The sequence below is a fragment of the Papio anubis genome, chromosome 15 (assembly GCF_008728515.1).
Source record: "Papio anubis isolate 15944 chromosome 15, Panubis1.0, whole genome shotgun sequence".
Lineage (NCBI taxonomy): Eukaryota > Metazoa > Chordata > Mammalia > Primates > Cercopithecidae > Papio > Papio anubis.
In genome coordinates this window covers 30592403-30618728 of record NC_044990.1, presented here as the reverse complement: position 1 = coordinate 30618728, position 26326 = coordinate 30592403, and the positions used below count along the sequence as shown (strand labels likewise).

Below are 26326 nucleotides of genomic sequence, written 5' to 3'. Positions count from 1 at the left end.
GTGATATTACAATGAAACTGAAAAATTCCTATTGCCTAGTGATCTCACAGCTGTTATAATGTCATAGTAATGCATTACTCATGTATTTTTGGTGAGCTGGTGTAAACCAACCTACTGTACTGCCAGTCATATAAAAATAGAGCACATACAATTCTGTACAGTACATAATACTTGATAATGATAATAAATGTGTTACTGGTTTATGTATTTACTATACTCTTCATTGTTATTTTAGAGTGTACTCCTTCTACGTATAAAAAGAAAAAGTTAACTGTAAAATAGCCTTAGGCAGGTCCTAGGAGGTATCCAGAAGAAGGTGTTGTTATTATAGGAGATGACAGCCCCATGCCTGTTATCGCCCTGAAGACCTTCCAATGGGAGAAGATGTAGAGATGGAAGACAGTTATATTGATGATCCCGACCATGTGTAGGCCGAGGCTAATGTATGTGTTTGTGTCTTAGTTTTTAACAAAAAGGCTTAGTTTAAAAATAAAAAATTTTAACACTTATAGGATAAGTATATAAAGAAAGAAAATTTTATACAGCTGTCCAGTGTGTTTGTGCTTTAAGCTAAGTGTTATTACAAAAGAGTCAAAAGTAAAAAAAAAAAAAAATTAAACGTTTATGAAGTAAAGTTACAGCAAGCCGAGGTTAATTAATAAATTATTATTATTTTTTCAGAGACAAGGTCTTGTTTTGTCTCCCAGGCTAGAGTATAGTGGTGCAGTCATAGCTCACTGTAACCTTGAACTCCTGGGCTCAAGCAGTCCTCCTGCCTCGGCCTCCCAAAGCATTGAGATTACGATGAGCCACTGTGTCTGGCTATGTTAATTTATTGCTGAAGAACGAAAAATATTTTTTATAAATTTAGTGAGCCTAAGTATACAGTGTTTATAAAATCGACAGTAGTGCAGTGTCCTAAATCTTCACATCTACTCAGCATTCATTCGCTGACTCACTCAGAGCAACTTCCAGTCCTGCAAGCTCCGTTCATGATAAGTGCCCCATACACGTGCACCATTTTAAAAATCTTTTATATTGTGTTTTTACTGTACCTTTTCTATGTTCAGCTATGTTTAGATACACAAGTACTTACCATTGTGTTACGATTGCATGCAGTATTCAGTACAGTAACATGCTGTATAGATGTGTGGCCTAGGAGCAACAGGCTATCCCATACAGCTCAGGTGTGTGTAGTAGGCTACATCATCTAGGTGTAAGTGACTCCATGATGGTCACACAAGGATGAAGTCACAAGCATGACTCATTTCTCAGAATGTGTCACCATCCTTAAACAACATTGTTAAACATTCACGTATTTACTGAATTCAGCAATATCTTTTAAACTGCTGTCCCCCAAATTACTTAATTATTCCTCTTTTCTCTTAGGAAATGCTACAGTGAATATTTACAATTCCATGTAATTATTAATCCCAAACCTTTGTGGATATAGAAATCAACATTTATATAGTCTGCATTTTAGAAGTTATTTAAACATTTGTGTTGTTAAGCTGCTCAAAAGCCAGTTGGCAAGGTCTGCATTTTATGCACAGGAAAAAGGAGAAGATCATTCCATGTAAAGGAGATTCACCTGAAGACAAGCAGGATTGTGTACAAATAGGGAGAAATGTGCTTTTTTGTGATGTGTCATATATAAAGGTCTGTTTCCAAATTTCTGAAGCACGTAGAAGTTCTGGTGTAAAAAGTATATCTAGTTAAGACAGCTGCAGGCTGGAAGCCTGTGAAAGGAAGATTTTGCTTCTTAATAGAATGACTGAGACTACATCATCCTGTGTAGAAACCAGGAAATAACACTTGTACTGTGTTGTGTTAAGAAAACAGGTTCTTTAATTAAGTGATGCACCTGAAATTTCAGGTAATGGCTACAGCTCTCCTGAACACCCAGGAGGACGGTGACACTGAGTCACAGGCAGAACTATGAAGTTCCTCGTGAAACTCAACTTCCTGTTCTTCCAGCCTTTCCCCTCCTGCCCCTCGGCTCAGCCACAGGTGCTCATTAAACCTCGCCCAGGGAGCATACCTCCAAAGCTTTTTCACAGGCTTGTGGCCCACCTTTGGATTCCGACCGTGTGGGCCTGGAAAGTCTGCATTTGGAGCGTGTACCTGAAGGGTGTTAAGCACATTTAACCTCTGCTATGATAATCAGACAGACACCCCTAGAAAGAGATATAGAAGTAAGGTGTTGCCTCTTCTGGGGTTTGTATTTCCTCAGGACCCCCAAAGTTTGAGTTGAAGGGACTAAGTTCTGTGGGGAGGTATCAGCCAGAGGTGGGGACCTCTTTGGGGATACCTGTGCCTTCCCACTGTGAGCCGCTGTGCCCTCTGCCTCTGCTGCAGACCGGCCGTGCAATGTTCCATGTGTAAAACCATGTCGTGCTTTCCTTCTTTCCCTCAGAATCCTCCACGTCTGTTGTGTGAGAATGACATTTCACTAAGGAGGACAGACAGTTAGCTTCTGTCAGAGAAGAATGTCAGAGCCCTTCATTTTATAGATGATGCCTTTAGCTTGCTTTCTGTGTATTTTATGTTCTTCTGCCCTTGGGATGTTTTGACACCAGTGGCATTGTTTTCCATTTTCTCAGTGCCGGAGAAGCTGGGATGTTGTAGAAAATATTTAAAGGATAAAAAATGTTATTTCTTTTCGTTTTAGATCTTATCTAAGCTTTCTTTGCCTACCCGTGCCTGGGAACCAGCAATGAAGAAGAGTTTTGCTTTTGACAATGTTGGCTACGAAGGTGGTCTGGATGGCCTGGGCCCTTCTTCTCAGGTGGACACCAGCACAATCAGGATCTTGGGCATGACTTGCCAGTCATGTGTGAAGTCCATTGAGGACAGAATTTCCAGTTTGAAAGGCATCGTGAGCATGAAGGTTTCCCTGGAACAAGGCAGTGCCACTGTGAAATATGTGCCATCAGTTGTGAGCCTGCAACAGGTTTGCCATCAAATTGGGGACATGGGCTTCGAGGCCAGCATTGCAGAAGGAAAGGCAGCCTCCTGGCCCTCAAGGTCCTTGCCTGCCCAGGAGGCTGTGGTCAAGCTCCGGGTGGAGGGCATGACCTGCCAGTCCTGTGTCGGCTCCATTGAAGGCAAGGTCCGGAAACTGCAAGGAGTAGTGAGAGTCAAAGTCTCACTCAGCAACCAAGAGGCTGTCATCACTTATCAGCCTTATCTCATTCAGCCTGAAGACCTCAGGGACCATGTAAATGACATGGGATTTGAAGCTGCCATCAAGAACAAAGTGGCTCCCTTAAGCCTGGGACCAATTGATATTGAGCGGTTAGAAAGCACTAACCCAAAGAGACCTTTATCTTCTGCTAACCAGAATTTTAATAATTCTGAGACCTTGGGACACCAAGGAAGGAATGTGGTCACCCTCCAACTGAGAATAGATGGAATGCACTGTAAGTCTTGCGTCTTGAATATTGAAGAAAATATTGGCCAACTCCTAGGGGTTCAAAGTATTCAAGTGTCCTTGGAGAACAAAACTGCCCAAGTACAGTATGACCCTTCTCGTACCAGCCCAGTGGCTCTGCAGACGGCTATCGAGGCACTTCCACCTGGGAACTTTAAAGTTTCTCTTCCTGATGGAGCCGAAGGGAGTGGGACAGATCACAGGTCTTCCAGTTCTCGTTCCCCTGGCTCCTCCCCAAGAAACCAGGTGCAGAGCACATGCAGTACCACTCTGATTGCCATTGCCGGCATGACCTGTGCATCCTGTGTCCATACCATTGAAGGCATGATCTCCCAACTGGAAGGGGTGCAGCAAATATCGGTGTCTTTGGCCGAAGGGATTGGAACAGTTCTTTATAATCCCTCTGTAATTAGCCCAGAAGAACTCAGAGCTGCTATAGAAGACATGGGATTTGAGGCTTCAGTCGTTTCTGGTACGTAGTTGATGTGTGTTTGAGGTATGTCCTGAGCTTGTCTCCTTTTCTCTTTGTGTCTAATAGCTCCTGGATGGTGGCGTAGGTGAGCCCTGCTCCCTGCCTCGCATGTCAGCAGTTGAACAAAATCCTGCAAACTTTCCTTGCATGTTAAATTTGTTAAGATAGAGGAAATACAATCTCCAAGCATCTAGATTTTGCTTTTCATATAGTTGGGATTTTGTATTAGTCTGTTTTGTGTTGCTTATAACAGAATGGCTGAATTTGGGTAATTTATAAAGATACTGAATTTATTTCTTATAGTTACTGAGAAGTCTAAGGTTGAGGGCCACATCTGGTGAGAGCCTGCTGCCAGTGGGGACTCTGGTGTCACAGGGTATCACATGGCAGGGCTGCTGAGCATGCTCACATGGTTGCTCAGGTGGCTCTTCTTCTTTTTAGAAAGCCTCGATGCCACTCTTCTGATAACCCATTAATCCATGAGTGGATTAGTCCATTCATGAGGGTAGAACCCTCATGATCCGGTCACCTCTTAAAGCCTTCACCTTTTAACACTGCCACGTTGAGGATTATGTTTCCAGTATATGAAATTTGGGGGACACATTCAAACTATGGCTGACTGGAATGCTAAACTCCTTGGATTTGGGCTTCTTTCCTAGAGAGAATTCTGATTCTATATCCTGAAATAGAACACTATGGGACCATCCAGGCCCTTTTCTTACCAAGAGAACTATTATCACCTTCCCAAAATATTTTATTGCTAGACAACAGAACCTTAGTGTCATAACCTAGAGGCTATGCTGGTAAAAATGAGAGTTAAGGAAAGGATTTATCAATGATGTTTCTCTCCCCATTTGATGAATATAAGAGAAGAAGTAAAGGTGAGGGAGCCATCAGGCTTTTTTATTTTTTAATTAAAAATTAAAAAAAATTTTTTTTTAGAGACACGGTCTTGCCCTGTTGTCCAGGATGGAGGATAGTGACATGATCATAGGTCACCACAGCCTTGAACCGCTGGGCTCAGGCCATCCTCGCACCTCAGCCTCCTGAGTAGCTGGGACTACAGGTGTGCACCACCACACCTGGTTCATTTTTTTATTTTTATGTTTTTGTAGAGACGCGGTATTGCTATGTTCCCCAGGCTGGTCTTGAACTCCTAGCCTCTAGCAGTCCTCCTGCCTCAGCCTCCCAAAGTGCTGGGATTCCAGGCATGAGCCACTATGCTCAGCCACCGTCATGGGTTTTAATCAGAGGAAGCACGAAGTCAGATTATATTTTAGAAGACCAGTGTGGTGTCACGGTACAGTGTCCGTTGAGGCAGTGAGACCACATAGGAGGACAGGTGAGAAAGAGGTGGGTTTGAAAGACATTCAGGAGGGCAGCTCCACCAGGCTTGGCGTCACCAAGAGGGGTGTGTAATGGGGAGGGCCATGGAGGAAAGGGGTAACTGGGATGAGCCCCTAGCTGAGATGCTGGAGGACAGTGGAATAGAAGGGCCTTGAATTTTGAGGGAGAGTGTCAGGCTGGAAATGCAGAATTGAGTGTGGGAAGATGACAGAGACCTAGGCAGAGTGACTGTGGGATGGGAAAGAAGCAGAGGGAGGGGGAGGGGTCTCCTAGTCACCCTGGACATAATGCAAGCTGCAGAGGCCAAAGTCTGAGTCGTATCTTCCCAGGTTAACTAGGGGAGGCCGTTGGAGACCTCGGCAGCTGCTTCAGGACCCTGGGAAGGTGGGAGCCCAGCCTGGCTGGTGGTAAGGGTGGAGACCACTAGTAGCTTAAATTAGGGATAAAGAGGGTGATAGGTGAGTGGAGATGGTTGAGAGAAATGCTGAAGGTAAGGAGGGAAGGGGCACATGTTGTGAGGGGCAGCTTGTAGGTGGTGTGTTGTAACCGATTAGGTCCCAGACATGGGCCCTGCACGTGTGTGTCTTGTGGACTGGACCAGGACATGGCTGGCTTCCTCGGCCTTTTGCCTGGAGCTCGGTACTGTAGGGAGCAGCGGGCCCAGCACTAGAAAGAGCTGCCTTTGACGGCACAGGCAAGCCCACCAGCAGCTCAGTGCTCAGGGATGGCTGGACTTTGGTTTCCCACATCGTTTCTTGTGGTCACTGAGATAAAGTTTGTTCCTTGAAAAGTTCACTCAGCTGTGAGTGTTTTCTGCCTCCCCTCTGTGCCCACAGCACACACCCACTGCTGAAGGGAGTGGACATTCGTGTGAAGTGGCCTGGCCCTGTGTTGTGCTTTGTCTTTTGTACCAAGTTTCAGGAAGGAGTTTCTTTAAAACAAAAATCAATAAGGAAAACACAGTAGAACAGTAAATCCTGTACACAAAAGGTGAGAAATATAGTATAAGGTAAACATCTGCCTGTTTTTGTGTGATGTTTAAAGTCTTTCAACCGTGCAATCAGGTAAAAAGAAGTTAGCATGAAGTGGTAAAAAGAAATTAGCGTTAAGCTACATATTACAGAATAACTGGATTTGATTAAATAAACCTAGAAAGAAAAGAATAGTGATTTTTTTTTTGATTGGGCAGGATTATGAGAATTATGTTCAGCCCAAGAGGTATTTAGGGTATCAGACTTAGCAAATAAAAATATAGGACATCTACTTAAATTTTAATTTTTCATAAACAATGAATGATGTTTTAGTATAAACATGTCCCGCTCAATATTCATGACATATGTATAGTAAAAATTATTTATTGTTTGTCTGAAAATCAAATTTAACTGGATGTCTTGTATTTTACCTGGCAACTTTAATTTAGAATAAACCATTAGTGTGCCAGTTTGTATTTGAAGAGCCGTTCTCGATTGATTAGGAGCTCCTTGAGGACAGCCTTGCGATCAGCGTGATTTGTTTCTCCTTGGACTCAATAGCACCCCGCATGCAGTAGGTATTCCTGAAGGAAATGAAAGTTAAGGTGAAGTTACAGAATAGCTCAGTGGAGGGATTTAATACAGAGAACTATTTACAAAGGTGTTAGAGAGCTGGAAATCCAAATACGCAATGGGAAGAACCCCACAGATTAACAACAGCAGGAAGCCCCCTCCTCCATGGTGGCTGAGGAACAAGGTAGTTACTGGAGCCCAGGGGCTGAGGCTGCTTGATGGGAGCCAGGACCATGAACCCTCATCAAGAGCCCTGAAACCTTCTTGTTCTGAAAAACATATTATTTGTTCTTCTGATTTGAATATTTTCTGACATTTTATCCTAGAAAACTGTTCTACTAGCCCTCTTGGAGACCACAGTGCTGGGAATTCCATGGTGCAAACTACAGGTGGTACACCTACATCTGTGCAGGAAGTGGCTCTCCACGCTGGGAGTCTCCCTACAAACCATCTCCCGGACATCTGGGCAAAGTCCCCACAATCAACCAGAGCAGTGGCACCGCAGAAGTGCTTCTTACAGATCAAAGGCATGACCTGTGCGTCCTGTGTGTCCAACATAGAAAGGAATCTGCAGAAGGAAGCTGGTAAGAGGTGAACGCCCATCTTGAACTTAGGAATGCTGCTTGTAGACCTCATATTCTCCCTTCAGAATATCCAGCAACTGTGTTTATCAGTAGCCCTGATAACCAGGTAGCAAGTTCATTATATAGCATAGATGTTTGTCTAATGTCCTTGTATAACTGGCAGTCTGTTCTTTAGGAAGTATTTAGTTTGAGATAAAATATATCTCTGAGTAAGTTAGCCATTGAAAATCCAGTTTAAAGGTCATGGTACCTTCTATGGATAGACTTCTCAATTAGATTGTGCTAGTATTATTCCATATTTTGTTCCCTCCCATCCCATCAACCCCTTACTATAAAATGAATAAATAACCTGCATTTTGTATAGAAGTTCCAATTTCAAATATTCTTTCTTATTGTTCCTGTAAACCAGAGAGTGTTTGCAGAAACAACAGGACAGAAATGTGTGGAAATGTCAAAGTTTTGTCCTCCAGAATGCATTTCCAATACTTTTAAACTTGAAAGTACAACAAAATTCTGTCCCATTTGTTTGGAAAATTTAACCATGACTCTACCTTGCCACCAGAATCACTTTCTCTTTTCTTACCCAGTGATGTGTCTTTTTACTTGAACTCCCTGGCCCTTAGAATCAACCCTGAATTCAGATTACATGTTTTTCCAGCCTCTTGTTCACTATGCATTATAGCTTCCTGCAGCTCTAGAGTGACTGCTAGCAGATAGAGGTGTTAATAGGAGATCATTTGTTATCCATGGTCTGACTGCTCATAAAATTAGCCTATAATCTCCTGTAGCCTATGTTTCTGTTCCTGACTTGAATCCTCATTTTTATCCCGTGTGGCATCCTTTCTGAAGCACTTCATTCCTTTCATTTATTTGCATGAGGCTTTTTTCCCCATGTTACACTAACACAATAGTGTTAGCAAGATTGTGGGATTTCTTTTTCATACCTGAAAGTCATTAGAAACTATAAAATAGTAAGGAAAACCACTTTTGAAAATTCTTTGTTTTTTCCTTGTATGAAAGTGTCTGGAGGAAAAAAAAAAAAAAAAGATATCCTTTCTGTAACAGCAGTCAATAACTGCAGACCACACTACTTACTCCATTGGTGTCTTCTAAAGCCTGAGTGAGAATGTGTCCATATGCTGGCAGCATGAGCATCACCTGGGGGCTGGATGGACCTGCAGAACTCAAACCTCCTCCTAGACCGACTAGTCAGAAGCTCTATTTTAACAGGGTCCTCGGGTGATTCATATGTCCATTAAAGTTTGAGAAGCATTGTTCTTCTAGAATAGTGGCTGTCAAACTTCCCTGTACATTAGGATCACCTGGGGAACTTTTCTTAAAAAAGTGATGCCTTGGGAGGCTGAGGTGGGCAGAACATGAGGTCAGGAGTTCAAGACCAGCCTGACCAACATGGTGAAACCCCATCTCTACTAAAAATACAAAAATTAGCCAGGCATGGTGGCACATGCCTGTAATCCCAAATACTCAGAAGGCTGAGGCAGGAGAATCGCTTGAACCCTGGAGGTAGAGGTTGCAGTGAACTGAGATCATGCCACTGCACTCCAACCTGGGTGACAGAATGAGACTCCATCTCAAAAAAAAAAAAAAGAAAGAAATAAAGATGCCTGCCACCTACCCTGAGAGACTCTGATTAGGTTGGTCTGGGTTAGAGACCAGACATCGTGATTGTTAAAGGCTCTCCAAGCAATCCTCATGTGCAGCTGTGTTTGAAAACTGCTGTTCTAGAGGATTCTGGGAAGATGTGTTTCTTTGTTCAGTTATGTTATCTGTGTCACCCTGGAGGTCCTGCCCACCCAGAGTGTTACAGCCGTGACCTGATGATTCCAGGTGTTCTCTCCGTGTTGGTTGCCTTGATGGCAGGAAAGGCAGAGGTCAAATATGACCCGGAGGTCATTCAGCCGCTCGAGGTAGCTCAGTTGATCCAGGACCTGGGCTTTGAGGCAGCAGTCATGGAGGACTCCGCAGGCTCCGATGGCAACATTGAGCTGACAGTAAGTACGGTGGGTGCGTTTCGGGGTTACAGGCTGCTTCTGACAATTTGCATTTTGGACAGCATCCATCTTTGTGATTAGTAAATTTCCCCATCTTGGACATGTCTGGTTTGTTGTTGTTGGGTATTTTGTTTGTTTCACCTTCCTTTGAAGCCAACGACAATGTTCATTTTGAGAAAGGTCAGTTACGTTAAAGAGTCATGGGGAGGATCCCACTGAGAGTATTCGGGGTGTTAGGAGGAAGAGATGATGAGCTGCAGGAGTATAGAAGAAAGAGGAATTAAAGACGGTGGACTGCCCTGAGCTGGGTGGTTAGGGGGAGTTGAACATGAACACAGTCCTTCAAACCTAAAAAGAAACTAGCATGCCTGCAACTATCTCAAGGCAGTAGAGGGAAGTCCATGTGGTAGCAAGTGCTGTTCTAAGAGAAAAGGACTTATGATAGGTGCATGGGTGTCTAGAGGGCCAAAGTGCTCCACAACACTCAGTCTGAGGGGAATGTTCCAGGTGGTGATTGTTGCCAGTGTTTTGGGTGGGGAGGTATTGTTTCCCATCTGTCTACATGCCAACACATTATCGGAAACAATGGGTGTATCTGATGCATAGAACATGCTATGTTTGAAAGCACTTCTGTACTTTTTGTATAGCTCTTTTTGTGTAAGCAGAGGGAGACTTAGAATAACTCACAGAGAATTGAACGATGCTGCTTTACCCATGTCGTCAGAGGGTTTCTACTTCCTTTGTGTGTTTTGTCAGTCAAGTGGTAACTGGATGTTTGAGGGGAAAGCATTGAGGACACAGAGGCCCGTGAGCTCCTGAGCAGCCATGTTCTTTGTGGAGCAAACCCTTTGCTCTGGTAGGGCCTCTCTGTGTCTGGAGGGCACAGCTAATACTTGCTACGTCACAGCTTCGGTCAGCCCCACAAGAGGTGCCCAACAAGAGGGGCAGGGTCTCTGCTGCAAACCTCGGGATCTGCATGGGGACATCTCTGCCTGCTCAGACTTCTATGTGGAAAATCTAAAGCAAGAGGATTATTGGAAAAGGTGTACATTTCTTTTTTTTTTTTTTTTTTTTTTGAGATGGAGTCTGGTTCTGTCGCCCAGGCTGGAGTGCAGTGGCCAGATCTCAGCTCACTGCAAGCTCCGCCTCCCGGGTTTACGCCATTCTCCTGCCTCAGCCTCCCGAGTAGTTGGGACTACAGGCGCCTGCCACCTCGCCCGGCTAGTTTTTTTTTTTTGTATTTTTTAGTAGAGACGGGGTTTCACCGTGTTCGCCAGGATGGTCTCGATCTCCTGACCTCGTGATCCGCCCGTCTCGGCCTCCCAAAGTGCTGGGATTACAGGCTTGAGCCACCGTGCCTGGCCGTAAGGTGTACATTTCTTTTAAACAGTTTTTTTTTTATTGCAATGTTCTTTTTAAAAAAAAACCATGCTGTATTAATAGTTACATTGTCATCACATATTCAGATTTTATGTGAACTTCTGTATTTAACTGGTCTTCTAGGAAATGCTGACCACTGATCCTCAGAAGAGTGAATTGTCTATTTACTTCATATTTGCCTAATATATATCCCAGGAATAGCACGTCACACTTAAGACTTCCGTTTCCCATGTCAGGACGCACAGCATGGTATGGCACAAGCAGTGTAGGCTTTAAAAACTGGGTTTGAGTTTTGGCCCTGTCGCTGCAGGGATACTTCTGAACCTGGTCTGAGAAGACTCGCCTCATGCTGCAGATGGCAGTGGCTCAGAGCAGATTCTGGAGCCAGCCCATCTGGGGACGTGCTTCAGCTCTACCCGTCACTGGTTGTGCGACTTTGGACAAGTTCCTAAACCTCTCAGTACTGCGGTTTTGAGACCTACCTCTTAGGTTTGGTGTGAGCAGCACAAGGCCTAGGACAGCACCAGTCACTTTGCAAGTGCACAGTAAATGCTACTTATTATTACTGTTGTTATAAAAACAAGCAGAGAGCAGAGAAGTACCATAGAAATATTTGGAGACTTGATTTTTAAAATTCTGTTGGCAGTCACCTGCCAACAGGTAAACTCCTAAGTTTGCCTGGTGGTCCTTGCATTCCCATTTTTACCTTGGGTCTTGGGCCAAGTTGAATGCATTCTGATTACAGATGAGCTCCCCTCTTCCTCCTCCCTAATTCCAGATGGGACCCTTGGCTCTTTATTCTGGGATCACCGATGTGAATTTCAGCATGCAGCTCCAATCACGTCATTCCATTGCTCATTACCCCTCAGTGACTTAACATCAGGTGCTAGCTTAGCAACACTTCAGCTGGCTGCTCAAAAGCCTTCAGGCTCTGGACCCAGCCAGCCCTGCAGCCTTCCTTCCTCTCCCTTGGGCATCCTGTGCCCAGATAAGCCTGGCTTTTGATGTTTGCCTGAACACCTCATGCTATCCTGCCTTTTGTCTTTTTCGAGCTTCTCCTTCTGGTAGCATCCTTCCCTTCACCTGTCAACACCCTGTTTGTACCTTGGGACCACCTTTGATTACATCTCCTGCATCAGCCACTTTTCTCCTATTAATAAGAGGTATTAACATCATCACCCTTGGAGGGAGCAGAGCTCTAAAATAGGGAGGATGCTAGCAGTAGCTGCAGACCGCATGCCAGCAACACTTGGGATTACCGAGAGTATCTCAGCAGTGCAGCAAGTTTCACAGAAGTTCACTTCCCCATACAGGCATTAGTATCCCGGCTTTGCAGTGAGGTAACAGACAGTGGAGAGGGGCTTATAAAAACCCATCCGTATCAGAGCCGGAAGTCAAGCCTTGGTCTGTTGCCATCTGCTTCGTGATTGGCTGTCTTCTGTACCTGTTTTGGGAAAGAGCTACTGTTTAGTCCCTGAAGCCGCTGGAGGAACGTTGAGAATCTCACACGCGGGGTTTGGAGGTGTAGTCCAGGGTCTCGAGAGCAGTGCTGAGGAGGGAAAGACTCATGGCTGCCTGTTACCCAGATTCCCCAGACTGTCTTTCACAGGCCACCTTGATCCTGGGTCTGTGGGATTCTTGCCATCCTTTGTTGCAGATCACAGGGATGACCTGCGCGTCCTGTGTCCACAACATAGAGTCCAAACTCACGAGGACGAATGGCATCACTTATGCCTCCGTTGCCCTTGCCACCAGCAAAGCCCTTGTTAAGTTTGACCCGGAAATTATCGGTCCACGGGATATTATCAAAATTATTGAGGTAAGTCATTCATTAAAAAATTGTACTCACCTTTTTAAAAACAGTAATATATAGTCAGTGAAGAGAAATGAGAAAATATAGCTGAGAAAAAATGAAAATAACCTAAAATTCTTTGACTTTTCCCATGGAAATAAGCTCAGTCATTTTAAAATAAGCTGAAGGTAAGTAAATAGTAAATAATCTGAGAGAGGGTATCAGTGAATGGGTAAGAGAAAGATGAGGAAAAGACATTATTATTATTGTTTTAATTTTAAATATTCCCTAAGAAACATCAATATTGTCAAGATACTCTGTACATAGGGTTAAAGTGCCTAATTGTAATTTTTAAATGTGATCTGTGCCCAAACCAAGTATCTGTAGAGCAAAGGAATGTTGGCCTTGGGAAAAATGATGCCACATTTTGCCACTATGCCAGGCCAGTCGGCCAGTCTTGTGGTGGAGAGCTTGGCCGCTTCTGCTTTGGAAAATCAGTGAGAATTTTCATGCATGCCCTGCCTCTTACTCCCTTCCCAGTTTGTCCATAGACATGCCATTTCCTTTTTACAGTTTATACAATACTAGACTATAAGAGAATGAGCATCAGTGGTGATCTGAATGGGTTAAGGCCGTCAAAACTGAACAAGACTAAATTGTAACAGCTAGTAAGGATAAATTAAGTTTAGTGGGAACTACATGTTATAAAATTGCCTATGAAATGAAACCTATTATAGCAGGATTAATGTAGTATCCTGAATTTTCTCTTCTCTGTGTGTGTGTGTGTGTGTGTGTGTGTGTGTGTGTGTGTGTGTTTACAGAGAGATACTGTCTGTTATATGGCCTGGGAGAGGTTTTTTTTTTTTTTTGAGACAGTCTCCCGCTGTTGTCCAGGCTGGAGTGCAGTGGCATGATTTCGGCTCACTGCAACCTCTACCTCCCAGGTTCAAGCAATTCTCCTACCTCAGCCTCCCAAGTAGCTGGGACTACAGGCGTGTGCCGTCATGCCTGGCTAATTTTTGTATTTTTACTAGAAATGGGGTTTCACCATGTTGGCCAGGCTGGTCTCAAACTCCTGACGTCAGGTGATCTGCCTGTCTTAGTCTCCCAAAGTTCTGGGATTACAGGCGTGAGCCACTGCACCCGGCCTGGGAGAGTTTTTGTTTTGTTTTGTTTTGTTTTGTTTTGTTTTTTTGAGACAAAGTCTTGCTCTTGTCCCCCAGGCTGGAGTGCGATGGCGCGATCTCGCCTCGCTGCAACCTTCGCCTCCCAGGTTCAAGTGATTCTCCTGCCTCGGTCCCCCAGGTAGCTGAGATTACAGGTGCCTGCCACCATGCCTGGCTAATTTTTGTATTTTTAGTAGAGACGGGGTTTCACCATGTTTTCCAGGCTGGTCTAGAACTCCTGACGTCAGGTAATTCACCAGCCTTGGCTTCCCAAAGTGGTGGGATTACAGGTGTGAGCCACTGTGCCCAGCCCCGGGAGTGCTTTTTGACGTGGAAATGATCCTGCTGCTGATGGTCCAGGGCTCCACCCTTGAAGGCAGACAACACAGCTTTTTTATCAGCTGAGGAAAGATGCTCAGAGAGGTTAAGTAACTTTACTCACAGTATCCAGCTCACGGACAGCAGAACTGGTGCTCAAACCCAGGTCTTGTGCTTTCAAGCTCAGTGGCCTTTGTGAGTCTAGTACACCACAAATCTTAAAGAACAGTAGTGATATGGCATCGATGAGGCTCAGACATCAGACTGATGCAGTCAACAGCAAGGAGAGTCCCACGTGGTGCCTTTGAACATGGCTTTGTCACCATTTCTGATTTTTTTCTTTTTTTTTTTTTTTTCTTTTTTTTGAGATAGAGTTTTGCTCTTGTTGCTCAGGCTGGAGTGCAGTGGCATGGTCTCAGCTCACTGCAAGCTCTGCCTCCCGGGTTCAAGTGATTCTCCTGCCTCAGCCTCCCAAGTAGCTGGGATTACAGGTATGCACCACCACACCCAGCTAATTTTTGTATTTTTAGTAGAGACGGGGTTTCGCCATGTTTGTCAGGCTGGTCTCAAACTCCTGACCTCAGGTGATCCACCTGCTTTGGCCTCCCAAAATGCTGGGATTACAGGTATGAGCCACCGCGCCTGGCCAACCCTTTCTGATTTCTGATATCTCGCTTGCTTCTACCCTACCCAACCTGGTAAGTGTAGCGCGGCATCCATGCTGACCTTATTTGGGGAATATTGCTAATGTCTGTTCTCCATTCTTGCATCTCTGGGCCATTTTTTCCCTAATATGATTAGCTGGTATTAGTTGTAAAAGGATTTGTGTTTAGACAGTCTCAGCTGCTCTTTCTCCCACCCCAACTTTTAATTTTTGTGTAAAAGTCGCAGCACTAGAGTCCTGGGGCCCTTCTCTTAATTGTGCTACCAGACAAGAGCATTCCTGGCAGTTTTTCCTGTGTGTTATTCATAAAGAGTATCAGAGATATAGTGGTCAGATGAACGTGGTAACAAAGCGCTTGAGTTAAACTGTGAGCAAAGCACAAGATTGCGATGTAGACTCTGTTGGGGCACAGCGGAAGCTGTGCTTCCAGTTGCTGAAGGAGCCAAGTTCTGCCACAGTGGCAAGAAGCCTGGGCTGGAAGCTGGAGGCTGGAGCTCTGGGTCCAGCTCTTCTGAGAAGGCTGGGGTTTTGGGCAAGGTATTTATCCTCTCCAGTCTTCTGTTTCCTCATACATGGAATGAAGGTTTCTGGCCATTAGGTATTTGGGATTCCTTCACTCAGAAATGCTGAGTATAAATTATAAGTCAGCACTGCTCAGCTTTGGGGTCTGGGGAAGCTGTCTTCCCAGAAGTGCTAAACTTCTGCACAGGGTTTGTAGGGCTATTGGGTAAAGAAGTTGTGAGCAGAAAGCCCACAAAATCTTCTGAGGCACTTTTAGATTAACTTTCTAATTTCCAAAGCTGAAAAGTGCTTTCTACCAATGCATGTTTTAACCAAGTACCTTCCTCCTTTTCCCCCACCCCTCTCTTTTTAATGACAAGGAAATTGGCTTTCATGCTTCCCTGGCCCAGAGAATCCCCAACGCTCATCACTTGGACCACAAGATGGAAATAAAGCAGTAGGTAGAACACAAAATATAAACTCTAGCTCTCATCTAAGTGCCTTCTTCTACCTGGGCCCAACTCTGCCTGCTGGTCCTGTCTTCCCATGGTGCCTTCCTCCTGGATTAGCTGCCTTTACCCTTGTAATATGAACCCTCTAAAACAGTGCTGTCCGAAAGAAGTTCTGGAATGATGGCAGTATTCTGTATGTGCACTGCCCAGTGTGATAGCCGCTAGTCACATGTAGCTAGTGAGCACTTCAAATGCAGCTAGTGTGACTGTGGAAATTAATTTTTAATTTTTAAGGAATTTCAATTTAGGTACCTTTGGCTAACAGATTGGACAGCACTTAAGTTGGGAGGGAGGGAGAGAGTGTAGATTTTTTTCCTTTGGTATTGTTTTCAGACTTTATTTGCATGGGTTCTAGAACTAGAATTTGAGGACAGGCATAATGTCTGAGTGGAAAGAAAATGGCCCAGGAGCAGAAGACCTGAGATCATTCATTGTTTCAGATGGCCACTTACTCATTCAGCACCATAAAGGCTGCTGTTGTGTTCAGGGCAATGTGCTAGGTGCGGGGATAAATATCTTCCCTGTCTTGGAGGGGCTCATAGTCTGGCTGAGAAAGAGTGAGTGAGCAATGAAATCAGTGGTGCTGGCAGATTCTGGAAGGTCTAGGAAAACTCCAAGCAGGGGACATAAGATCTGAGCCTCAAAGAATGAGTGGAAGTTTGCTTGACTGGACGAATTGGTCGGGGGTACCCTCGGGGACTGCTGTGGCTTGGTTCAGTAGGCATGCCCAGGGCACAGGAGGAGCTGACAGGAGAGGCATCTGGACAGCCAGTTGGTGGTCTGGTTCTTGAGTAGCAGTCCAACAGCCTAAGACTTCAGCCTCACAGGCCGGTGGTTTTCATGTCATGTTTTAGGTGCATTTGAGGTTCCACAACCACTCAGTTGGAATTTCATGGATGCTGCAGCTAACATGAGACCACAGCTGTTGGCCATGACCCCCGATTCCAAACTATGGTGTTCATTGAGACAGCCAGTGGACACTGTTCTCATGGACTCTATTTTAAATAATTGTTTAAAAATTGAATGTATAAGTTTATATCAATAAAATACTGCTTTTATCTGTTTTTTCTTTGGGGGTCTGTATAAGATTGCACTTTGAAAAGAGAGCTAAGGCAACCAAAGGCCGAGGATGGTAGTCTTCTTTGGGGCTAGATTCTCAGCTTTGGGGCCTCAGTTGCCTCACCCATAAATTGAAGGTAACCATGGTGTATGAAGGCAGGGGCTGGGCCTCAACATCTCTGGAACCTCCTTGTAGTGATGTTTAGACCTCTAGATGCTCCCTCAGATGGCCAGTGTCAGAAAGAGAGGGTCTTACTTTCATTTTAACCCTTGGTCTGTTCCAGGCATGTGACAAAGGCAGGTCTTAAACTGAGTCCTCAGGAGGGGAGTGGCTTGTAACCCAGGTGACAAGCAGTGTCTGATATATCTGTGTTGCTGCATTTGCTTTCCAGGTGGAAGAAGTCTTTCCTGTGCAGCCTGGTGTTTGGCATCCCTGTCATGGCCTTAATGATCTATATGCTGATACCCAGCAACCAGCCCCACCAGTCTATGGTCCTGGACCGCAACATCATTCCAGGACTGTCCATTCTAAATCTCATCTTCTTTATCTTGTGCACCTTTGTCCAGGTATGTATTAGAAAGGTGGGCAGACCTCTCCCCTCCATGTTGTGTGTGGCCCTCAGATGTTCTGCCTGCTAAGCACAAACATAGCCCTTTAGCTTGGTTTAAATGGCACTTTATTGCAGCTTTCATGCCCCACCCAGGCAGTTGCTGCTTTTTTTCTCTCTTATGACTAGTAGGTGGGGCTTGGGGACCCTCCAATGTGGGGGACTACTAAGGGCCTGGTTTCACTGTCAATTTCAGTTGATTTCTTTTTTTTTTTTTTTTTTTGAGACGGAGTCTCGCTCTGTAGCCCAGGCTGGAGTGCAGTGGCCGGATCTCAGCTCACTGCAAGTTCCGCCTCCCGGGTTTACGCCATTCTCCTGCCTCAGCCTTCCCGAGTAGCTGGGACTACAAGCGCCCGCCACCTCGCCCGGCTAGTTTTTTGTATTTTTTAGTAGAGACGGGGTTTCACCGTGTTCGCCAGGATGGTCTCGATCTCCTGACCTCGTGATCCGCCCGTCTCGGCCTCCCAAAGTGCTGGGATTACAGGCTTGAGCCACCGCGCCCGGCCAATTTCAGTTGATTTCAAGTGATCAGAACTGTCCCTGGAATAGCAACCTCCTTGCTGCAAGGTGTGGTGAACTCTGTCTCCAATTTGCATATTGTTTAGGTTAATTTACATTTGTTGTTGGAAGCAACAACTGGATCACCCTTGAGCCCATGCTGCTCTTGAGTGTTCTATCTTAAAAGGTGGAGATATGGTCCTTAATCTTTGAGGAGGTTATAATTTAAAGAGAAAGACATGAAACATCTGCTTTGGTGGTGATATTAAGGAACTAGCTGTGTGTCTGGTGGGAAGTGTGCCTCTATGCATATATTTTGGAATATAAAACTAAATCCCTGTCCTAATATTGGAATGTTCAGGGGCTATTTGGGGGCAAGCATTGGTAGGCTGGATTTTTTTTTTTTTTCGAGAGAATCTCACCCTGTCACCCAGGCTGGAGTTCAGTGATATGATCATTGCTCACTGTAGTCTTGAACTTCTGGGCTCAAGCAATCCTCCCACCTCAGCCTCCTGAGTAGCTAGGACCACAGGCGCCTGCCACCATGCCTGGCTAGACAGGATCTTGCTATGTGCCCGGGTTGGTCTCAAACTCCTGGCCTCCAGCAGTCCTCCAGCCTCAGTCTCCCAAAGCACTGAGATGACGGGTGTGAGCCACTGCCCCCCACCTGAATTTGTGGTTTTCTATATTTTGTTTGATTATAAGTGTAATGTACACTATTATTAACAAGTCAAACCATACTGAAGTATAAGAAGAAAAGGGGAAGATGCCCTTTCACTAATCACATTCTGCCTCCCGCCCAATCTCATTCCCCAGTGTTGCTATGGTAATATTAATAGTTGGGCATTTGGGCATGAATCTCTCCAAATCTTTATATTGAGAAAATGCACACTTGTGTGTATGTGTATGTTCATGTAATACAGATACAGACTTTTTTAACTGAAATGGGATCATATGAGATAGACTGATGTGCAACTGGCTTTTTCACTTAACCATGTATTAGACATCTTTTATGCCAGTGGCTTATAGATAGAGCCCATTCTCTTTAGGGAGTGGAATGCCTTGTACTGTGTACACTATAAATGAGTTGTGATTTTTTTCCCCCCAATGTTTCACCATTCTCTTATTAGCAGACATTTGTGTTGTATGCACTGGGCTTTCAGGGTCTCACATGCTCTTGGTCATCCATTCCTGTGGACAGTAGTCCTCTGAATGGGAAAGTATATTTCATAAACGCACATCACAGAGGTAGAAGTAATGTCAAGACTGTGCACAAAGCTAGAGGCTTTGCCATCCCAAGGGCACTCGGCCCTGTGTCGCTCCTTGAACTCTCCTCCCTACGTGCTGGCAGCCTTCACTGTCCTTGTCTTTCAGGTCCTTGGCGGGTGGTACTTCTACGTTCAGGCCTACAAATCTCTGAGACACAGGTCAGCCAACATGGACGTGCTCATCGTCCTGGCCACGAGCATTGCTTACGTCTATTCTCTGGTCATCCTGGTGGTTGCTGTGGCCGAGAAGGCGGAGAGGAGCCCTGTGACATTCTTCGACACGCCCCCCATGCTCTTCGTGTTCATTGCCCTGGGGCGGTGGCTGGAACACTTGGCAAAGGTAACAGCAGCTTCGGGTTCAGAAAAGAGCTGCCGCTTCAGTAAACAAATCTCACTTCCTCTGAACACCATGTTTAGAATTACTAATTATACACAGTATAGAGACATACTTAAAGAAATAAGAAACCTCCATATAATTAAGGTGCTCTAGTCACTAATCTCCAAATTGATCACTACTTCTGAAATCCCAGCTAATCTGGTTAATTATTAAAACCATCGTTCAGGTGTATTGTGTAAACTAAAGAACCCTGACCTTCAGGTCAGAGCCTACATTGTCTCTTAGTGCAAAACTGAGTATATAGTTGGTCTAGAAATCCCTACATCCTCCTCAAGGTCATGCCATTTTTAACACCCTCCATTGTCCCCAACACTGAAACGTATCTTACAAGAGAATGGAACTCAGGCCCTAAAAGAAATTAGATTGAACCGCAAAAAAAATGGTCAGTGGGAAGACTGTTTGTTTCCAGGCTGAAATGTAATTCCCAGACCTTGGTGGCACGGGCACTGTACATCAGTGTGGAAGTGACACGCGTGGCCATGGGTGGTGGATAGCAAGTAATGCCCACCTGCAGAATCTTTTATCGTGCCGTGCGACTGTTTCTCTCACACCAGCTGTCTCTAACACCACGCTTGTGACTCTCAGGCTGGGTTTGGACAGGTCTGCTTTCAATAGCTCTCATTTCACATTCTGGTTATTTCCTAGAGCAAAACCTCAGAAGCCCTGGCCAAACTCATGTCTCTCCAAGCCACAGAAGCCACCGTTGTGACCCTTGGTGAGGACAATTTAATCATCAGGTGGGTTATGTTATCAAACGTCTTTGGGGTTGGTATCTATCAACCTGTATGAGCTGCGTCAGATGCCCATGTTGTATTGACATTGCAGTAGACCTTGTCAGTGTGGGCAGAGACACAGTAAGATCCCCCCTCTCAATCCAGTTACAAAAGCAAGGCATTGAACTATAAAACAAGATTTGTAGGTGGTGTGTGTGTGTCAAATGGCACATGGGAGGTGTAAATGATTAGTATTCCAGGAATTAAGAAGAGGAAGGCTAGTGGTGGTCAAGGGAAACTTCACAGAGAACATAGAGTATGAACTAGGCCTTCCTAGTAAGATACAGATTCAGACAGGCGGAGAGATAAGGACTTCAACTTGCTAAAGAATAAAAATTGAAGGAGAAATTTATCTTCCTCATAAGGTTGCCTGATATTAAAAATAATAATTATTATTATTCCTGAAAACTCTTGTTGCATTTATTATTTGCTAGACTCTATTCTAATCTGTTTGTATTTAATCTAACCAAAGATGGAAACTTTCTGAGGAAGGTACTATTAATACTCTTAATTTACAGATGAGGAAACTGAGGTTCAGAGAGGCTAAGCAACTGGCCCAAGGTCGCACAGGTATTCATTAATGGAATTGAAATGTAACCCAGGCTGGTGGATCCAGAGTCCATTTTCTTAACCTTTATACACACTAACTCTTAATGCATATTTATTAATATGGAAATTTTTGCTAATTAAGGCTTCTTGGGGTTAGCTTCTTTTTTATATTCTAGGCAATGGTTATTTCAGCCCTCCTTCATATTCCTAAAATCTCTCCCTGGTCCCACCACATTTTCTATTAGCCTGTGGTCTCGCTTCGGACTGCTGGAAGGAGAAGCGTTCAGATGGAAACCCTCCAGTTCCCTGTCCCTCAGCCTACACAGCTAGCGTCCTCCGTGGCACCTCCCACTCCTGCCCCGTTGGTGGGAGAGGTGTCTCCTCCTATGCCTCTACCAGGGAATCTTTCTCTGTTGGTTTTCTCAGTGGTTTTTGGTGTTTCTGATTCTTATCCTCCGATGTCATGCAGACTCTAACCACTCCCATTGTCAGAGGCATGGTGCCTTGCCCCTCCCCTGCATGCCCTTGTCCATGTATCACACTGTTGCTGGAGCCCGCCTGCCCTAGCTGTGTCCTGGAGCCCTGGGCGTGAAGGCTGAGACAGACCCCTTGCTTCCCCATGGGGTCTGCAGGGCTGGTGCACCTGGCCCTGGGCGCACCCTAGGAGTAGAGGAACTGACTGGGGCCGCACGGATGCATGAGTGTTCATGAGGCACAGGCTGGCTGCCGCGCGGTGGCACTGGTTTTGTTCTGGATGCTGGCTTTTAAACGATCATTGCAGTTGTAGGAATGGCAACTGAGATTTGAGTCCTTCTGGTGTTCCAGGCTCACTCCCCAGCACTTGCCACAGATCGTCTAGTTCCACTCTATAGCTGTTCCGTGAGGCAGCACTGTCATCATTGCAGCTTTCCTCAGAAAGAGCCAAGTGCAGTGAGGTGGAGTAATATCCCCAGAGTCCATGGCAGGCAGGCAACAGAGCTGGGATTGGTCCCCTGGAGGCACCGAGCCCCCCTCAGCCACTGTGCTGTGCTGCCCCCAGACAGGACCCTGTGTGACAGCACCTGGCATGCTGGGCTCTGGTGTGCCATGGGTCTGTAGCAGTCACATGCCTGGGCTGCTTTTTTTCTCTCTTATAAATTAATTGCATGGAAGTTTCTGAGAAGTGAAAACGTTTAGATGGGGAGCCAGGCCTCTGGCAGCTGTGTTGGTTTTGACTCACGTTTCCTCTGACTCGCCTTGCTAGGGTCTTCGGTACAGTTTGAGGCGCCTCTGATGGCACTGACTGCAGTTGCTTGGAACTAGTCCAGGGATCTGAACAGGAGGAGAAGGCATCTGCCGGCCGAAGTGCCCACAGAGTGCGTGCAGCACCTGTCATAACTCAGTTCTTTTCCAAGAATGCCGATTCATGTTTTTGGCTGGGGACACATGGCCTGACTACTACCATGCAACATGATAGGACATTATTAAGCTGGGGCCAGAAGACCAGAGTTCAGTCTGCCTTTGGCTCACAGTTTGGGTGTGGTCATTCCTACTTGCCTCCTGACAGCACACCCTGGGCCCACCCCTCTGTCCCAGGCCAAGGCTGCACCCACTGCTGCCTGGATTGCCACAGTCTAGGCCTTTCCTGAGTTCAACCATTCTGTGCTTTGAGGTGCACTGGGCACTGGTCTCCAGTGACTCTGCCTCCCACAGGGCCCTCCCGCATCTGGGCCTCTGCCTGTGCTTTGGTCCATGGCACCATCTGAAGGCCCCCAGAGTTTCTCGCATAACTGCCTTCTTTCACTGAGGCTTGGGCCTCTTCCTCTGACTATCCCTTTGCTGGGGACACTTGTGCTTTCTCTTTACTCCAAGTCTTGGGTGCTGGCAGCGTTTCCAGGTGCTATCCATCTGGCACATTGTAGTTTCTTTCCTTGCTGCTGCTGCTGCTTAGTCTCCATGGGCTTTCTTCTCTCCTTATCCCTTGTGAATGGTCCTTGGGGTTCTGGTGGTGATGCCTCTGTCTTTGTGTGTTACACACCGTCACTGGGACGTCTGACTCTCCCATGTCTTTGGTTAACAGCTGTAGACAGCTCATTCTTAAACCTACATCTAGATCCCAGAGACAACCTGCCAGTGGGAACATTTTTCTTGGGTGGCTGGTAAAGTCTCAGACTCGGCCTGTCTGTATTTTTCTTCACCTTCCCCCACTTTTTCCCCAAAAATATTCCCCTTCCTTGGTGCCTGTCTGTCTCAGGGAAAGGCACCCTCATGCCAGCTCCCAGTGTGTCCTCTACAATGCCTCCCTGCCCTCATTCACACATCTACACTCCATTCTCATGGTTCTAGCACCTCCGTCTCTAGGGGCGTCATCTACTGGCATCATGCTGGTCCAGGCCACCGTGGCCTTGCCCTTAAAGCACCGCAGCTGTCTCCTTATACTGCTTGCAGTCAGGTATCCATCCAGTATTTTTCCACATTCAAACCAGTGATCTTTCTGAAAGCACAAGTTGATCACATGACTCTGTATTGGAAAATCCTTCAATGGCTGCCTGCTGTCCTTAGGATCAACACCACCTTCCTAACGTGGCAGTGAGGCCCGGCGTCTGCCTGCATGCCTGTTGAGCCAAGCCTGTCTTGCCATCCCCTGCCTTGTGCTCCAGCTGCCCTGCACCACTGGCAGGTCCCAGGAAGGGGCTGCCTCTCTCTGCAGACCTCTGCACACATCCTTCCTTCCCCTTGAACTCCCTTCTTCCTCATCCTTTGCCTGGCTCCTTGCCTTCAGGGCTCAGCATGGAAGTTGCATCCTCCAGAAGCCTTTCCTGATTCCCCAGGCCTGACTCAGCTGTGGCTCCTCAGTGCTCTCAGAGCACTCTGTGCCTCAGCCGCCCTGGGATGTAAACACGGCAGGCGCTGAGATACTAGTGGAATGTAACTGCTGTCAGATGTTAAAGAAACATTACACACATGGGTGTGCTTGATATTAAAAGGCTTGCACATCCCCATCCCCAATCTCCCACGTTGAAATTTTGTTTTTTGTTTTTTGTTTTTAATAATTGATGGGGAAACAAACTACATATCATATGTAGACCAGTGACCATAATGCTTAAGTTTTTTCTTTGTTTTCTTAACTTGTGTTTAATGAGGAAGGGGAGTAGAAGAGAGGAGACAAGTGAAGTAAACAGATTGCTGTCAGAAACTCTTAAAGATGAAGAAGTGCTGTGAAACAAACCACTGTCTTTTAATTAAGAGGGCTCCTATCCCTTAGCACTTGGAGAGGAATAGTAGATTCTGAAGAATAAATGCTATTGAGATTCACCAGAAGGAGCCACATTAACTCCCATAAAGGACTATTCCTCTTAAGCTGCTTAAGTTAGAAATATGTGGTTAATTTAGATCAAAGGAGAAATTCAAAGTTAGATTTAAGAGATTAGCATTACTAAAGATTTCTTAGACACCCAATTGTACATTTGTGCCACTTTTAAGTCTCCTTACAGAAGTGGACATTTTAAAACTTAGTGATTAGGTTCTGCTGGAGGAGGGTCTGACCTTTAGTTCTTAGGGTCTTTCATTTCTGAATTGAATGCAGGGAGCTCCTCCTCCTGACTTGGGCTTCTCAGGCCATGTGGAGACCTCTGTGGGATGATAAATCCTCCAGTTTGTACAGAGGAGGCCTCAAGGGCATTGTTGAGCCTGGACTTCTCCATCCCTGGAGGACTTTAAAAATAAGCATAGAATATTCTTGGGTTGTCGAGATCCTTCCCTTCTCCTGGCTCACTCAGCCACCAAACAGATTAACACAGGTATACTCCCAGCACTAAAGACTTCAGTCTTTGAAAGTCTCCTTTTCAGTGCTCCATTTATTTTGATTGCCATGATTGAACTTACTGTGTGTGTCTTAATTGTCCATCTGTGTGTCTGCTTTTAGTTATGAGGCTATAAACCTCCTGAGAGGAAGGCTGTACTGTGTCCTGTTTGTAACCCCAGGCTACTCTGGTGCCTGGTACACAAGAGGCCAGTCAATATGAAAATGTCAATTAAGAGATAATAAAAATCACCAGCATTCACTGGGCACTTACTGTGTACAGGTGCCATACTAAGCATCTCACATCATCCTGGGAAGTAGCCAGACAAGCCTTGAATCCTCATAGCACAGAGACTGTTCCTGAACAGTTTTTACAAAGGAAAATATTGGTGCAAATATTTAACATACCTACCTGCATATGGTAGTTACTAAGTTTTATATATTTGCATGTAGCAACATTTTAATAAGTGGGCATGTATGTTCAATTTTGTGCCTTTCCAAGACATCTTCAGGTTTTGCTCAAATAGGGCTAATAAGACTCACCTTGTATATTTCTGGGAAGATTCAGTGAGATAAAACATGTAAAAATCTAGCACAGTTCCTAGCACACAGTAAATGTCTATTTCTCCTTCTCAAGTAAATGAGATGACTTTTGTCCCTGTGGTAGTTTAAATGTAGTCGTCATAGAATGAAAGGAAACTGTAAAATAACCTCAGGGCCCTGCTTGCTTTCCATGTACGCTCTTCTGACTTGTTCACCATTTGCTCATGAGCCAGTGTTACCTCTACAATTAATGCTGTTAGGCCCATGCCATGCTTTTAGTGAGCTGCTGCTGAAGCTGGCCCTGGGTCATGGGTGCCCTCCCTCTGGCTTTGTCTCTGTTCCTGCCGTCTTCTCCTCTCTCGCCCACAGAATCTCTGTCTCTGCAGGGTGTGTCCCACCAGCGCACAGTATGTACAAGACACAATCCCCACTTTAATCCACCCTCCCTTCTAGTGCTCTGTTTTTCTGTTCCTTCACAACAAGCCTTCTTTAAAAACGGGACTTTTGCTGTTGTCTTTGCCTTCTCACCTCATGCTCTCTCAGCCCATTCTAGTTGAGCCTCTGCCTTTACCAGTTTCTGAACTTGGTTTGGCCACAGCCATCAAATAATTTCTGTATACCCTAATCCAGCATTGCTTGTGTTCAGTCCTCATTTCAGTCTCTCACAAGTATTTCCCCCTTGTCTGTTTGATTTTTTTTCTTTTTTCAATGTGTAACTCACATTCACTGCAGCACACAAACCCTATGTGTAGAGTGTGATGAATTTTATGTATATTTGCCCCTGTGGAACTACCTGTGCAGCGTTTGGTGCTGTTGGATGGGTGCTCCCTCCTCCTCCGCCTCCTCCTCCTCATTCCCATTCTCATTTTTCTCCTGTGTCACTGACTGGTCCTTCAGGTTCTGCTCAGCCTTCGAATGGTGGAGTGTCTCAGGGGTGAATTCTAGGATCCCTTCTCTGTTTCTCCGTTCACTCCTAGGGACGCTCATGTGATTTCATGGCTTTAAATGCCATCTCCATGTGACAGCTCTCAGGTTTGTTCTCTACCTCTGACCTCTTCTTTCCACTTCAGACTCTTATTTTCAGCTCCCTAGTTGATATTTCTACGTGGAAGTCAAATAGGCATC

At 45.4% G+C, this 26326-nt stretch overlaps 1 protein-coding gene and 1 long non-coding RNA gene across 10 annotated transcripts in view; one reads left to right on the top strand and one right to left on the bottom strand.

Annotated features, from left to right (window-relative positions):
• Positions 1-26326, top strand: part of ATP7B (ATPase copper transporting beta) — an 81946-nt gene that overhangs the window by 36916 nt on the left and 18704 nt on the right. For all 9 annotated transcript variants that reach the window (XR_004178712.1, XM_021929646.2, XM_021929644.2 and 6 more), the window contains 8 exons: positions 2672-3905; positions 7123-7380; positions 9229-9392; positions 12430-12591; positions 15594-15670; positions 17177-17351; positions 19265-19498; positions 20201-20292. Coding sequence is in view for 8 of the 9 variants with exons in the window: in XM_021929646.2 (XP_021785338.2) it covers positions 2672-3905; positions 7123-7380; positions 9229-9392; positions 12430-12591; positions 15594-15670; positions 17177-17351; positions 19265-19498; positions 20201-20292 (2396 nt within the window). In the remaining variant the exon portion in view is untranslated. The remainder of the gene's footprint in view (positions 1-2671; positions 3906-7122; positions 7381-9228; positions 9393-12429; positions 12592-15593; positions 15671-17176; positions 17352-19264; positions 19499-20200; positions 20293-26326) is intronic.
• LOC103879255 lies at positions 6649-15812 on the bottom strand. Its single transcript, XR_639801.3, has 2 exons — positions 15725-15812; positions 6649-6807 (listed from the first exon to the last, which is right to left on the bottom strand). It is a non-coding gene; the product is annotated as an uncharacterized LOC103879255 (long non-coding RNA).